General features: G+C 38.7%; 1 protein-coding gene across 1 annotated transcript in view; it reads right to left on the bottom strand.

Annotated features, from left to right (window-relative positions):
* Positions 1-6: 6 nt before the first annotated feature.
* The window catches only part of LOC123017171 (nebulin-like), a gene marked incomplete at its 3' end in the record, with an annotated part of 76,603 nt that continues 59,491 nt past the window's right edge, over positions 7-17,118 (bottom strand). The window contains exons 52-66 of the mRNA XM_044418326.1: positions 16,643-16,747; positions 16,294-16,401; positions 14,961-15,272; positions 12,638-12,841; positions 11,476-11,580; positions 11,192-11,299; positions 10,466-10,777; positions 9,098-9,301; positions 7,600-7,704; positions 6,741-6,848; positions 5,967-6,278; positions 4,866-5,069; positions 3,908-4,012; positions 636-743; positions 7-45 (exon numbers count right to left, since the gene is read on the bottom strand). Coding sequence (XP_044274261.1) covers positions 7-45; positions 636-743; positions 3,908-4,012; positions 4,866-5,069; positions 5,967-6,278; positions 6,741-6,848; positions 7,600-7,704; positions 9,098-9,301; positions 10,466-10,777; positions 11,192-11,299; positions 11,476-11,580; positions 12,638-12,841; positions 14,961-15,272; positions 16,294-16,401; positions 16,643-16,747 — 2,439 coding nt within the window. The remainder of the gene's footprint in view (positions 46-635; positions 744-3,907; positions 4,013-4,865; positions 5,070-5,966; positions 6,279-6,740; positions 6,849-7,599; positions 7,705-9,097; positions 9,302-10,465; positions 10,778-11,191; positions 11,300-11,475; positions 11,581-12,637; positions 12,842-14,960; positions 15,273-16,293; positions 16,402-16,642; positions 16,748-17,118) is intronic.

Below are 17,118 nucleotides of genomic sequence, written 5' to 3'. Positions count from 1 at the left end.
TATATAGTGGCCTTTCTGTTTCTCGTGGGTTTCTTTGTACTTGTACTGAACAGAAAAAACAAAAGATTAAAAAATTAATACCAGTGTAAGTAGAAAAATGAGGTGGTGTTCTCAATGCTCCAGTTTTTAGGGAATTTCATTTTTAGCAGAGGAAACCATCAAGGGTCTTCAACTGAATCTTCGCTGTGCAAAACGGTATTATAGAATGATTAACCAGTAGGTGCTAAACATCCTGAGCATACGCAAAGGATACTTTTGCAACATAAATGGAGTTCTATATCTGGTTGCAATCTCTCAGGGATGAGAACTTCTCTGTCCTAAAGCAACAATTCAGAGATGGCAAACTAAATTTTACCTGGGGGTAGGCCCATTGAACATGGTTGATTTTAATTCCGAGTAAATATGGGCAACATTGCTCTCAGATGATATTTTGAACATGTGAATATAATATACTCAAGAAGGTTTAACTCAACCAGGAAGCAATTCAAGATGTTGCTTTGATTGAATAATGGGACAGAAAATGCTAAATACATGCATTCACACAGCAATTGCATTGGATTATGTTAGGCAACAATTTTACTGTACATAGTGGTGACTTGAAAATAGAGCTTTTCAACGGTAAATAGATCTTGTACCTCACTCGCAATATCCCGAGAGGCTCTTGCGTGTTTGATTGGAATTGCATCAGCCCTAATATCATAACCTTTAGCCTTTGCCTCATCCCAGGCTCCAGTATAATGTTTCTGCAAGAAAGATAAAGAAACAATTCTTGGTTTAGTAAAAATAGATATAGGATTTATACAGGATAACAGACTATGGACTGTACCCATAGGTGTCAAGCATAATGTATACACCATTGGTTTTTTATTATATCTTTAATACAAATGCCATTCTCACACATACATTGTATGGATATCTGCTTTAAGAACAGATAAACTTGCAAAATCTCAAGAGGCTTTTGTGTGCTTGATTGGAATTGCATTGGCCCTTATGTCATAACCTATAGCCTTGGTGTTATCCCAGGCTATAGTATGATGTTTCTGCAATCAAAAGTAGCATCTAATTTTCATATAAAGTCATAAAGATGTGAGGGAAAGAAATGAAAGTCATTCAGGAATTATTGGTGTGATCCTATGCAAGCTTACTTTGAAGTAAGTCCCATTATGTCCAAGGGACTATATTGCTAGGAAAGTGTGCATAGGGCATGTTTCTGAAGATGAATACCTTAGAATTCTCATTGGGTTCCTTTCAAAACATTTGGGATATAAATCAAATGCATCAATAACTAAAACCAATAAATATATGGAAAAATGTGAATGTCCTCTAGTGAATAAGTGATATGCAACCACACATAAATCTAACTTATAGACAGATGTAAGAGTGATTTTGCAAATTACATTGATTCTAGATGAGAAAGGTAGTGAATGAATTAATGGTTGTGGCAAATAATTTAAGCAGAATCCATAAGAATAGAACTAGATGAGTAAAGGAACATATCGCTCAAGAAATGGAAGGCACTGGGGCTACAAAAGTCACTTGCAGAAGTTTAGCTCCATTTGGTTTACCTGAGCAGGCACCTACTGAAAAATGTACCACCACTAACTGTGGTAGTAATCTACTTAAGACCTCTCGCCCCCATCTTTAGATAAGTACAGCCTGAGACATACTTCTATTTTCAGTTTAATCTGTGCTGATGAAAAGGGTCAAGTTTTCACTCTCATCCCTGAAATAGATTTCATTCCTCTCATGTTTTCTCTATCATGCTTATGTTTGGCAAACCTTTTGATGGTATTAAGTATTTTATTTGGTAAGAAAAATAAGAAAGTCACACACACGTTATGCATGAAGTCAGATTAATAAGAATAAGGAATAAATGCAGAGCTAACAATGCTAAGATTTATTCTTCAGGGGCTTGGAAGGAAGGAGCTCTCCTTAGACACTTGTTCAAAGTACACTACAGTGTCTTGCCCTATCATGTCAGAGTCATGATTTCTTGGCTTATATTAAAGAGTGAAATGAAGACTATTTCTAGATCTCTACACTTCTAAACTGAGTTTAGATCTTGCTGACCTTAAGCTTATTGCATCTTTATTATTATCTTCAAATGCTACGAAGCATTGCATTTTTCAAAAGAAAAATCTCAAAGATTCTGGAGTACTTATTTCAAAAACTAAATGATCAATATTACTCATATACAGTGCAGTTCCATGCCTTTTCACAGCACCCATGGATTACACAGGATTACATGGGATGTGCAGAACAACATCCCTATGGACTGTGCCCACAGAAGTCACCATAATGTGTACATCTTAATGTACCTTTTACGCACATTGTATTCACACTTATACATCATGTAAACATCTGCTTCAACAACAGCTGTTGGCTATACATTTGCCAAAGAAATAATGTGAATACAATTTTAAGTAAGTAGCTAATTAAAAGTAACTGATTTTAACTATGTTACTTTTAATGCTTGTCCAGTTGTTAATGCAAATACTAAAGTTATACTAAAGTGTTGTTATATTGAGTACACACTTGTAGAAGTTTAATGGAGGTGGGTTCATAAATTCTTATGAGATTCCACTTTACCACAAACTTCCCTGAAAAGAATGCAACTTTTCATCAAAAACAGTGGATTTGGATTCCCTGATCTTTCCTTACCCCCTTGGGATTATTTGTTGATGTACACTAGAATCTGGCCTTTTCCATTTAAATTAGATCCTTCTCTCTGGTCCATTTTGATGTATTCATTTCTGGCTCTCACTATACCAAACCAGATAATGCGCCTCCTCCAGTTGTGACAACTAGGGAGTTAATGGCATGAATTTTCACATGCAAAATTAATTTTATGGAGAAATTCAGGTTTTAAATCAGCAGGAAACCATTTGTTTGGAGGATCTGAATCCCAATTTTTACTTTGGATCAGATTGTCAGTTTTGATCATAATGTTTTGCCATTTTTCACTTTGCATGCTAGATATAAATTGCCAGCTACAGCTGCATAGCAATATATGCAACTGAAGCATTTGTTAGAATCCAGGTTTGATTCTGCTGCTTTTCCAGCTTCAGAGCTGCCTGTGTTATTGGAAACATTGACTGATGCCAAACATTTACACCAGCCTACATAGGCCTTCCAACTTTTCTATTCTAGAAATAGAATAATAGATTCTACAAGTATCTATCATCAGTGAATAACTATGATTCCCAGACTCTCTACCAAGAATGGAATAATGAACTGGAGCACTTTGTCTTGCCCAGTCGATCAATGCAGTGCTAAATATATATGGCCAGCTATGCCCACATGGCAAAATATCCAGGTATGGTCCTGCTGCTTTTACATCTTCAGAGCTGCCTATGATACACAGAGTCTTAAGCAAAAATGGTATAATGGACGGGAGCACCCCATCCTGCCAATCAAGGGCTTCATCATTATCTATTTTGCAAGGGCCTGTGGATCTTACTTAATAGTTAATTCAGGAAAAAAATGAAGCTTCAAGTATACTGGCTATCACAGCATCCTTCTGATGAAGGCTTAACTAAATCAGCGGATTGTTGAAAAGTGCAATGCTGCTAACGCATATCTTTTCATGTTTTGGCAACGCCCAGTGGCAGTTTCCTTTTGGGAACAGATAGTGCTATGGATTTTTAAAAATTGTATTCCAAAATCGTAATACTTTCAGTTTTGCTCTTTTGATCCTCCTTCTTTTATGGTTTGATTTGATCATTTTTGTACTTTGCAATAGAAAATAAATTTAAACTACCCCCTTGTGAAAAGGATCACAAAGCTAGTGAGTCAAATGCCTTTTGGTTTTTAAGAACAGCTGCAACTGAGTCAACACATACATACAGGTATGTAAATATCAGCATCCGTCTAGACCCATGTGCTAACTGTGCATACATTCTCTTACATTGCTTATGTTCAGAGCATTAATCTTAGATTGCAACATGACAGGGGTGTCCACTGGAATACTGATCTGAATCTTGTCTTTGTCCCAGGCTTCACGATACAGGCGCTAGAGAAGAAGCAAAGACCAAATTATACTACTGCATGATGAAAAGACTTTCTCCTTTCCTAACCCATACAGCCCACATTTAGCCGATACCCCAGCACCACTTCAGCATAGCAAATACATTGCAAATGGGGGCGGGGGGGATAATGAGACAGACTCAGTATAAACATGGGCTGCATTCAGTTAAAACAGATATTCCACAGGTGGGGACAGTATAGGCGCCTGGTCTTTATAGGTAGCTATTTTGCGGTAAGTTATATGCAAGCCCTGCCAGGTGGCATCTAACTACTTGCCACCACCCAGGTCTATATCATCCTGGTATTGGGAAGCTTTCCCATGTTACTTTCTTTCAGGGCCAGAAAACTGCGATTGGGTGAGCTGAGTCTGCCTCAAAGGTAACTTCACAGTGGGCTGCAAAACCCAGAGTGTGAAGCTTCTGAAAATGCCAGTCACCTTATAGGTGGTTATAAAGGCCTAAATCTGATAAGGCTGGTTTCCTGGATAAATCTGACCTAATCAAGCTAAGCTCATATTAACCTAATGCAGATTCTGCCCAGGGGGTAGGGAAAGCAGCAAAAATCAAGCAACCTTCAGTCAGTCCAGTTGCCTGCAGAAACATTCCTACTTGGCTCCCAAGGAAGCGACCAGGTACACTCAGAGTAGATAAACTGCAAAATCTGGAGAGTGTGCCAGGTGGGGTTGTGTGGGCTAAGCAAACCCTTTATGTACTGTCCCGTCACCCGATAGGTTTGAATACTTGGCACATTGCTATTGACCCCCTGCCCCCCTTCCCTCTCCAACCACAATGTCCTCCTGCACCCAGACCAGCTGGCCAGGTGTGAAGGCTTTTACTTACATCACTGATCTGCTGGCTGTTGGTCTTAGCCAGGATGACTGGTGGTGGATCAGCAATACTGGTGAACTTCAGTGCATCTGGTGGTTGCTTGTACAATCTTTCATTGATAAGGTCTTGAGCATTTTTCGCATGGACCACTCCCACAGAGCCTTCGGGCATCCAGCCAATGCCACGCAACCATTCCAAGTCTGATTTGTACAGATTCTGCAAAGCAAAGCATTAGGCTGTTAACGATACCACCAAAAACATTTCTTTCAGTCTATGAAAAGGTATGTCATCTTTTTGCTGAAGTGTAATTAATATTTGGTCTCCTCCCAGCACAAAACCACTCAGCCACCATTTCTAAGTCAAAGGATTAGACTGTGAGGTTACTGCATGAACAGGCTTATCTTTATAGACCCACCTGGGAAGTAACAGACTATAGAACAGCAACAGTTGTGGCCCATAATAAAACCTTTCAACAGGGGAAGGCACCCACAAGATCTTGGGCCTAATTTGACCTACAGAGGTTCCCAATCTGGCCTAGAAGTTCCTTTGCAGAGTGCCACCCCCACCCAAGCCCCAGTGCAGCATGAGGCCTCTGAAGGAGAAAGGAAAAGGGAAAAGGAATTCCTTTGTAAATTCTGAGATTAGCAATATGATGGGAGTAGGTTCCCGTTTGTGGGAGCCAGTTGAGTCCCTTTTTGCATTGCTTGCCATCCAGTTGGAATATGAGCCACAAGGAAAGGAGGCACATGCCTGGAAGTCTTGGCCAATTTTTTTCTTACACCACTTATTCTGGAATTGCAATACAAAGAGTTTAAGAAGAAGAAACCCAACTTTTCCAGTCTTGCAGGACCTAATCAAGTCCTCTTCTCTGTGCAGAAAGAGGCACCAAAATTTGTGGGGATGGGCATTGCTGAAGTCACATGTCATCGTGAAAATGAGAAGGACTTTGGGGCAATTCCCATCCTGATAATAGCAGCTGGTCTACTTGCTTGGTCCAAATTGGACAATCTGACCACAGGACAAAGAAGTTGTCTACCTATGTTGTAGAGCAAATAGCAGTAATCCAGTTACATATACTCATATATGTAACAAGCATTTTGTTTGTTTACTCACATCACTCTGTAGCTCGTATGCTTTCTTGGCTTGGATGACATCATTCTGATCTGGGAGACAGGTCCATTCATGCAGGTAGTGGTGGTAATCAATGTCGCTAACCAGTTTCTGACAGTTCTTGGCCAACAAGATGGACAGCATGTCCACTGGGCTATTGAACTTGGTCTTATACTTCTCAAAATGCTTCTTGTACTCCCTCTCACTCTGCAGCTTGGCTACGTGCATAGCCAGTACCATCTTGGGGTCATCATAGATGTCACGGCATCCCACGTGATGTCCCAGTTGCTTACGGTAGCCTTCTTTGTACTTGTACTATAGCAGAAACACAAGAAAATGATCTCGTCATCAAATAATCAAATATCTAAGTCTATATACATTTCAAAAGTTTATCATTTATTTTAATAATTAAAATGTAATATCTATATCCATTGTATATGTCTGCTAAAGTTAGCTTCAAATATTAGCTTTATTCATTAAATTTAATCCTTTACAAGTTATTGCAATGATTGATGACAATACCATAATGCATTGCTTCCGAACATCTGTTAGCAGTTTCACATTTTACCCATCAAGGAGAATCTACTAGTATTGCACATGTTTTTCATGGCAGAAGGAAATGCATGTTTCCAATTCACACATTGGGCCTATGAACACAGCTGATTACAATTGTCCAACATATGTTTTAGGATATATACCTCCTTTTCCTACTCAATATCATATTGTGTTATTTGCAATTCAACCTTTTAGGAAATAACTTAAAACAGTAGACAGTACCTCACTGGCAATGTTTCTAGAAGCTTTGGCATGTTGGATTTCAATAGCATCTAGTCTTAAGTCGTGACCTTTCCTCTTAGCTTCTTCCCACCCTAATTGATAATGTTTCTGTGGAGAAAATGAACATACAGCATGCATGTCAGTGTATTTATTAGGAATATTGATATCAGCTCATGTGCTTATTTCAACTAATGGTGCACTTAAGTTGTTGCTATGACACAAAATGTTAGCATGTCTTGTGTTTTTTCCTATGCCAGCCTTCCATAGTAGAGCTCACTTGCAAGAATTCCACATGCACTCAGATTTATCTTTAAACACATTCATATTCGGAGGGGATCTTGTGGTCCATCAAATTCAATCCTTAATACATTTCCCCAGTCAAGACATAAACCTGGAATCAGGGCTACACAAATTCTTACACAAACTAAGTACAAACTGCAAAGGAATGAAATTCTGTAATATTTTATTTATTTATTCAGGATATTTGTATGCCGTCCTTTGCAAGAGCCTCAATATTTTAGATTGATGGACAGAAAGGAAAAGAATCCTCTTAATCAAGAGATACAATTGTACATAAGCCCCAGTAAGTTGCAACTGTGGAAACTTGCTGAATGCTGATGCATCAAAAGTCATTTCAAACAATTATATTTGCCATGTAAAGTGAAAACCCCAGTTTATATTCCCTGAAGAACATTTCTGGCTTGAACACATGGGTATGAGCTATCAAGATCATAGTGAAGACTTTGTGAAGACTCAAATAGGAGTTTCATATACTCACTACAAAATTCTCACCCAGATTTATAAGAAATGTCAACATTTCTGTACAGAAGCATTCCTATGTAATTCTTTATTGTCTTACTTTGCTGACGTTCAGAGAGTTCACTTTGGACAGAATGATCTCAGGAGTATCCACTGGAAGTGTGAACTGTGTCTTTTCTTTATCCCAGAGCTCACGATATAATACCTAATGAGAAAGAAACCACAGTCCTTATTTCTCTTATCATATGTTGTTGTTAGACGAAAAGTCGTGTCCGACCCATTGCGACCCCCTGGACAACATTCCTCCAGGCCTTCCTGTCCTCCACCATCCCCTGGAGTCCACTCAAGCTCACACCTACTGCTTCAGTGACTCCTTCTAGCCACCTCATTCTAATCATATGATATACTGTATATCAAAATATCCCAGCTTGAATCAAAAGGACCAATCCATTGTGTCTGCAAGCTCAAAAGCCAAGGAGAGGACGAGACACACATCTTTGCTGCAGTTTCTACTCTCAAAGAATCAAGTCAGTGTAGAGATTTTAAAAAGTGAGCAATGGGAAGTGCTGAGTAAAACAACAAGCAAAGTATTTTGCCACTATTCACTTTCTTCTTCTTAGCCCACAAGTCCATTCTTTGGACCAAGGCCATATCCTTGTTTCTCCTCACTTCACATGCAACAGTGATATGGATATAAATGCTGAACCAAAATACATACTATTCATGGAAGACTTTTAATAATTTGCCATGTTTTAAGCTGAAACACCATATATGTCTGGCGGATTCTCCCAAGTACCAAGTTAATTACTATGTCAGTGTAGTTCATTAGCCCTCCAAACAGCTTGTCTGGTGTATAAAGCAGACATTATTGTATGTCTGTGTCTAGTGTCTAGCAGTTACATCCTTTTCTAACTTTTGTTTTTACTGTAGAGTAGGTACAGGGGCAGGGTGTCTGAGAGGTACAGATGCCAGGGAGGGAAGGGTGCTTTTAAGCTATGCCCTGTACCATACAACAAGGAGTATAACTGCATGAGCAATATCACATCCAGAGTGAGAATTTAGGAAAGATCAAAGCAGCTTCAGTTTGGCTACTAAGGTACCTACCGCTATGGGAAAAATAAAAAAAAAAATTGCCTTTCCTATCACAGAAGAACCTGCTGCAATCTTCCCCAAGCTCAACCACCTTGAGCAAAAGTTTGACACAGAGGAAAATATATTTACTGCCCTGTTCAAAAGCACAAAAGTCCTTTCTGTTACATGACTGAATGGAAGATTTTCAAATATTCACTTACTTCAAAGACTGTCTAGCAAAGTGCATATTTAATACAATCAAGGAAACAGCATTCGCTGCAACATTTTGGACTAATCACGGGCACAATGAAAAATTTGCTTGACTTTGGAGGGATCTAAATTGATCTTAAAAGGCAACATAAATGGCTTTGAGTACCTACTCATGGCAGGCTATTAAAAACAAAGCTGCACATTTATGGAGCTTAGTATTTCCATATCCCCTTCTCGATCCCATGGTATCCATATATCTACACTACAGCTATAACAATTCTGATATGCAGAGATGAAAATTCAGAAGTTTTCTTTACCCCACTCTGATGTAGAGCATTGGTCTTAGCCAAGACAATATCTGGGGAATCAACAACAGAGGTGAATTTCAGCGTTTCTGGCCGCTGGCGGTAGAATCTCTCATTCAGGATCTCTTGGGCCTTCTTCACTCTTAAGACATCCAAAGAACCCTCTGGAATCCAACCAATACCACGTAGCCATTCCAAGTCTGACTTGTACACATTCTGTGAAGGAGGAAAAATATAAATTTCCTAACTGAAATTCTGGCAACCTAAATTTGGTGGGAAGTAATACTGGGGCGGTGGGGGGGAGGAATCACAGTCAAGGCTCTGATCCACCTCCTTAGCCTACAAGGGTTACTACAGCCATTTTAACTTTCCTCTAGCAATGCACAGGAACCCCATGTGTCCATCAGAACACAAATGGCACAGACCAATCATTTCTGGGATGATTAAGAGGAGATCCTGGCCTTCTTCTTCTCTTCTCAAAACTAAACTTGCCCAGTTTTTCCAGTTTCTCCTCACAGGGCTTTGCTTCTGCTCCCTGATCATCTTTGTGGCTCCTCTCTGAACCATTTCCAGTTTAACTACATCTTTCTCAAACTGTGGGGTCCACAGCTGGATGCAGTACTCACTATGAAGCCTAACAAGTGCTGTGCAAAGGGGAACTAATATTTTGTGTAATTTGGACATGATATTTCTATTAATGCAGCCAAAATAAACATTTTCCTTTTTCGAAACCACATCACATTGTTGAATCATATTCAACTTGTGATCTACAGCAATTCCAAGATCCTTCTAATTTGTAGTATGTTTGATACTTGAAACTATGTCTTGTGTTTTTGTATCTTTTTGTATTTTGTACCCCATATCTTGTAACGATGCATTTGATTTCTTACCCCTAGGTGCAGAACTTGGCACTTGACTCCATTAAATTTCATTTTTTGCTTTCAGCCCAGTGGTCCAAATAACTCCTAATCAAGGGTTCTTAACTGAAGTTTTACTAACTCTCATCAAGGTTTGCCACATCACACTCCCCTGTGTCTGATCTGTCTCATGCAGGCATGAACAGATTAATGCAGCCTTACTGCAAGGCTATATTGTTCTGACAGCGCAATCCTAAATATGTTGAATCGGAAGTCCAGTTCAGAAGTCTGTCTGGCTTACTTCCGGATCAGTGTGTTTAGGGCTGCATATTGCATCCTGAAAAGTACCAGGATATAGGAAGCAGTCTAGACACACTAATCCAGTACTTTGACAGGTAGCTGTTCACCAGCATCTTAAGCAGGGATTGAACTTGGGTCCTTCTGCATGCAAAGTACATGATATAGAACTGAGCTATGGTTCCTCTCCCATGGGCACAAGTGTTTCACATTTACTTTTACGTACATCACTCTGGAGGTCGTATGCTTTCTTTGCATGAATGATATCATTCTGGTCTGGCAGGCAAGTCCATTCATGCAAGTGACGGCGATAATCCACATCACTGACCAAGCTCTGACAATTCTTAGCCAGCAAGATTGACAGCATGTCAACAGGGCAGTGGATCCTTGTTTTCCACTTCTCAAAGTCTTGCTTGTACAACCTATCGCTCTGGATCTTGGCTGCATTTATGGAACACAACATCTTGGGATCGTCTTCAACACTTTGGAATCCAATGCAGTGCCCTCTCTGCTTCTCATATGCCAGTTTATATTGATACTGTAAGAGAGAGATGGCAAATTTTAGGACTATTAAATATCACTGGAGAAGATAGCAACTGCTTAGTAATAAAATGATGAACAGATATTTTTAAAAAGATTAAAGCTCAAATCAGCAAGATTTCAAACACTTTTAGCCCCTAGGAAACAGCACAAGAAGTGTACACAAGCCATTTTTGGAATATTTTCTGAACCCAAAATGAATTCAAAAGAATTCCAAGACAATAAAATGTCCCAAAACAAATTCATCTATGGTGTTAGAGAAGGGCACTAGTGTCTGCTTCCCCAGTTCAGGTTTCATTCTAAAAAATCCACCTTTTTATTTATCATTTTTATAGGCATCATTTTGAAAACCACAACAATAGAAACTTGTATTTTTATAGAAAGAAAGAGTGACATTGTAACATCTGCTTACATCACTAGCTATATCCCTCGATGCCTTTGCAGCCTTAATTGGAATTGCGTCAGCTCTCAGGTCATATCCTTTCTTCTTAGTCTCTTCCCATCCCTGGATATAAAGTGACTATATAGGGAGGATAAAGGGCATGGACATAAGTTTAGTTAACATAGAATTTCAGCTGAAGTTTTAATACTGTGCTTACTGATTCTTAAAAGCATACTTGTAAAGAGAAAAGAATCCTGAAATTATTTTTAAAATTCATAGTTGTAAAATAAATATGAATTTAAACACGGTCTTACCCGGCTTATATTAGCTGAGTTTGCCTTTGCCAGCAAAATCTCTGGAGTGTCTGGCATGACATGAATTGATGTTTTATCAGCATCCCAGGCTTCAGTGTATAACCGCTGAGGAGGAGAAGAGCAGAAAAGTTAATATTTTGTCTTAAGGCACAAGCCTTAGCATAGTATCAGAAGAATATTGATGGCATTGCTACCACATCTATAACACCCACCAAAATACTTTTTTAAATGATACCAAACTAGAAAAAAATTAAATCCTGGAATTTTCTCAACTGAATATAACAGCATAATATATTGAACAAAATTAAATTTTCTGACTTCTCAGAATGTGGGTTATCTGCTACATTCCTGACAAAATAAGAAAGAAGATCAATTTGGGTGCCATTTTAATTTATCTGGTAGCAACAGTAAACTGTTATACAATGAGATGTTGTGAAGATACAGCATATCACTTGCTAATGATTCCAAAAGGTTATTTGTGGCCAGTCCACTGATTGAACAAAGACTGAATCAAAAATGGAAGTAGATAGCTTTGGAACTACTCAGACTGCCTGAAGCAAAGCAGGGTTTCCCAAAACCTAGAACTGACAGCTGTAGCTTCCACCAAGAGAACATCATCCTTATTTTCTAGTTCTGTTTTCCTTCTTTGTCCTCACATTCTCTGGTTTCATTTGTCCACACTGCCCTCTATTCCTGCTAGCTGTGAAGTTCCATTTTTCCCCATTATCTCTGATGTGAAATCATGGACAAATCATGGACTTGTAAAAAAATCACATGTTTGTTTGTTTGTTTGTTTATATTATTTGTATGCCGTCCCATCGCATAGCCTTGGGACGGCTTACATAAAATAAAACAAAACATAATACAAATAAAATCCAGATCCATGTTAAAAGTTATTAAAATATTGTCACAACCAATTGGGTTAATGCCAGAAAGGGCAAGTGAACCAACTGTGAACTCAAAGGAAAAAATGACATTAAAGGAAGCTAGAAAACCAGCTAGGAAAACAGAAGAGCATTGGATGGCAGTGAAACAACATAGACAACATTGAATGAGCTATTTTTTGGCATTCTGCTTGGCTCTGTTGATGGCGCCGTTCTCTAAGCAAATACTGACATTAGAGAACATCACAGTTCCGGTTAAAGTAAATTGGAAGACTCACCTTGTTCATTGTCTCAGCATTATGCTTTGCCAATTCCATCGCTAAAGAATCTGTGATGCTGGTAAACTTGAATTGATCAGGTGGCTGCCGGTACTTCCTGTCACTTAGGATTTCTCCAGCTCTCTTCACCTTCTCAACTTCCATGGAGCCAGAAGGAATCCAGCCAATACCTTTCAGCCATTCCAGATCAGATTTGTAAGCAACCTGAAACGTAATTTGGGAATTTGTGATGCATATAAGGAAGACAGTGTCCATACAACACAGCAACTTCATAGGGATAGTTTCTAGATTCTTAACAGTGGTGAGCAAACTGACTCTATCATCATGTATAACCTGCCTCCCAAGCTTATAAACTTGGATGAAAATTCTGCCATTACAAGCTTTCAAAATATTTTCTGACTTTGGGCTCTGTGCCTTACCAAAGTGCATCTTGAGAATGTGGAAAGGGTAATATGGAATCCTTTTCTGGCCTGTGCATAATGACATCATGCATCCCAATATATCTGTTCTATACTGCATGTAATTTGTTTACAACAATAACTTAGTACGGAGCTACAAGTGGAGGGAATAGCTGCCGAAGCAGAAACACATAGAAGCAACTGCAGAAATGCTTGTTTGCCCTAGGACCTGGCACCTTTACGAAGCAAGCAGAAGACTGTGCTGCTGAATCATACTACCATGCAAACCATGCAGATTCAGCAAAATATAAATTAATAGATGGAATTGCAGAAGTCTTAGAGTTGTTCAGGGGTTTGTATACATTTAAAAATTGCAAGCTAACTTACTGTTAGAAAACACAAATACATGTTAGATTATGTTTACTGAAGGAACATTAACCGCTCTGACTGCTCCTGCTGAGGCTACATACTCATTTAGGTCAGATGTGATGAGGTTAAGCAGAGCACAGAAAAACTGGGGAGAGGAATAAAGGGATAGCAAATACTAGAGAGAATGGGGTGGTGGGGAGAAAGTGAATAGGAACAATTCTGAATCCTGTTTTACCATTGCTTTCTAGAGCAAGCAATGCATAAACATGGTAAGAGTTTGCCCCTGCCCCTTTTGCTGCCTCATGTCATCTTGCCAGTAATGGCATCAGGCCCATTGCCCCTTGGCTGTCATTCACTAGCCACAGTCTTTTCTAGATCCAGACTTTCCTAAGCAGCGCTATTGTGCCCATAGCTCAGAAGTTCTGATTTGAGGGATTAATTTATTTATTTCTAATGGTTCATTCACACGCGCAAGTCCTTACTTAAAGCTTATGTGATGAAGCTTATTCAAGATATCACATATTTAAGTTCTATTTTCATTGTTTGCTCTGCAACCTTATGCACACTTATTGTGAAGTAAGCCCCACTGTATACAGTAGAGTTGGTTCGAAGTTAACAAATATGGGATTGTGTAGTTATTTTCAAATGATGTTTGATAATGTTATATTTATATAACCTGTCCCTGATGGAATTTCTTGAATTCTGCTGTTACAGTTTACCAGACGAGAAATCACAATGTTAGACTCTGTGATACCTCTGGAAATATATATGCAAATTTTTAGAGCTGCAGCATTATACAACTACAAATTGATTTTTTCCATCAGAAAACTATTTTGCATGCTTTAAAAAACTGGATGATATTTTTCAGTTAAAAAGAAATCTTTTCATAGGCATGCAAACACAAGTTTGTTGTTCTTTCTCACTTTTAAAATGAGTATTGTGATGCTACTAAAGGAACTGTAGCCACTACTGACAGTCCAAAATCTGCAGTTCTTGTCAACATTAAACCAAGCAAAGCCTATACAATACAACAATGTCAGAACAACGAAGAGCAGAACTGAAGAATCACCTCTGCTTAGTTGCATATATGAACTGTCTTCCTTGATAAAATACTGTGCAGGAGGTTGACATTGGATGATACAAAATTTTTAACTGTACCACTTAATCTAGTCACACATGTGCAATGTAACCATAGGACATGTCAGGTTATATTCAAGTGGTGTTCCTCCACGGATGGAAGACTGATTCAGCAGAGGTTGCATCCATGGAACAAAGTGGAGGCAATATTTATCTACTCTCCCTGCATTCTACAGCCTCTCAACACCCACCTGTTCCAGAGGATTGAGGAATGCTCCAGGAGAGAATGGGAGGCTGGCATAGGGTGATGTGTAGATGTGAGCTGGAAGCTAGAAAAATGACTGTCCTTTCCATGCTATTAATGGATAATTATGCAAGATTAAAGGCATTCTCTCAATAGAGGAAAATCAACTGGCCACAATCCATTATGTTGAAGTGAACATACAAATTGCTCCATGCATTCTGTGTATCATACTCACATCACTTTGTAACTCATATGCCTTTTTAGCCTGGATGACATCATTCTGATCTGGCAGGCATGTCCACTGGTGCAAGTAATTGCGGTAATCAATATCGCTGACCAGTTTCTGGCAGTTCTTGGCCAGCAAGATCCCCAGCATGTCCACAGGACTGGAATACTTGGTCTTCCATTTCATAAAGTCTTTCTTATATTCCCTCTCACTCTGCATCTTGGCTACATTCATCGAATGCACAAGTTTAGGGTCATCTTCTATGCTACGCGCTCCCACATGGTGTCCAAGTTGCTTCCGATAGCCTTCCTTATATTTGTACTGAAATAAAAGCAAATGTGTAAATCAAGTAACCAAAAGAGTGCTTATCAAGTAACCGCTTTATAAAAACTCTTCCCTGTCAGTTAAGTGTACAAAACAGTGAGGACTGGGATTACCTTTACTTGTCCATGGTTTCTTTCCAAGGATATTGCTATAAATAATAACTCATGAAAATGGTTTCACTCATCACCTTCATGTATTGCTACTTGTACCTAGTGTGTTGTCTCATTTACCTTGCTTCTTTCCCATCCTATCACTATTCCTAATAAGCCACCGGTCTTCTGGGACATCTTGTTCTCATTTGGATGAAATTATAACAGTACTTTTCTTCTGTTAGATTCATCATTAAGTACCTTTTGCCATCTATGTTCTCCTATGCTTATTTCTCATTGCTTATACATTTGGTCATGTTTGTTTCTTTGGCTAGATATGTTTCTATCTTCAAGCGTTTACACTCTTATGGATGAGATTAAAAGACCTTATTTAAAGATTCCTCAGGTCTTGATCATACCTGGCAGGATTTTTACTACCATCATTCACAAGTCCCACCATGCAGTATGGCATTGGAAGGCGAGGAGTCCTTTCATAAATCACAGAGCCAAGTTTTCTGGATGTGCAGAACTGATTGCATGGTTCTTCAGGTCCCACCTTACATTAATACATCTCTATTTATTATCCAGCATTTGTAACTATCTAAAGATTTACTCTGGAACTACTTCTCTTACTGTCAATCTGCATGTTTTTAATATGCTTTTCTCTATAATATTTAAGCCACCAGTTTTTCTGATTTTTTTCAATACTTCTTAGTGTCACTAAAGAATTGCAGGGTTTCATTTCATTCTCCTAACTTGTCAGTATATAAAATTAAATAATCATAGAAATTTTTTATCAAGTACTTTCTTTTACAGAGGTTATAACCATCACAGTAATTGCACATTATGCAGAATACAGCTAACAATGTGCTTTTAAAATCACTAATGCTTTCTAATAAAAATATTTGTGGAACGAAACGGTTACATACATCACTGGCAATAATTCTGGATGCTTTGGCAGCTTGAATTGGGATAGCATCAACACGTAGATCGTGGCCTTTCTTCTTTGATTCCTCCATAGCCAGTTTGTACAATTTCTGTGAGAAAAAAAGGCAGTTTTACTTCTGCATTACCCAAGTCAACTTTCTTCATGTAATAAATATAAATAATTGCCCATAAATTGCTGGGTTCAATGCAGCAATGTTGCATTGACACAACCCCCTCCAGGCAATTTAAGCATATTTTAGCCACACCATGGCATGGCCTGTGATAAGCTGGAAGAGGCACAACCTCTCTTTGTGTGCTTGGCAGCACTCTTCCGCTCATCCTGATACTCACTTCACTATAGTTTAATTTGTTGAGTTTTGCTAGCATGATTTCAGGAGTGTCTGGCATCACATGGATTGTAGTCTTGTCTTTTTCCCAAGCTTCAGTATACAAGCGCTATAAAACACCATAAGCACAAGAAATAGCTATTTTAAGAACAATCATTGAGAAAACTTGGTGTTTATGCAGAAACAAATCAAATTCAAATGGTTAGCTAAGAGAGAACTTCATTACATAGAACCATTGAAGTATAATACTTATACTATTGGGCCAGGCCTGGAAAATGTCATGTTCAAATCTCCACTAAGTCATGAACTCCAAGTCACACTAGGCCAATAATTATCTCTCGGGTTAGACTCATCCCTCAAGATTGTTGTAAATGCCTTCAGTATCTGCGATAAGTAACTGATGCTCACCTTATTCATTGTTTCTGCATTGTGTCTGGCCAAATCCATTGCTAGCGAATCTGTCACACTAGTGAATTTGAC

Source organism: Varanus komodoensis, unplaced genomic scaffold (assembly GCF_004798865.1).
Source record: "Varanus komodoensis strain SLA01 unplaced genomic scaffold, ASM479886v1 scaffold9, whole genome shotgun sequence".
NCBI classification, from domain to species: domain Eukaryota; kingdom Metazoa; phylum Chordata; class Lepidosauria; order Squamata; family Varanidae; genus Varanus; species Varanus komodoensis.
This window is presented reverse-complemented; position numbering and strand designations above follow the sequence as displayed.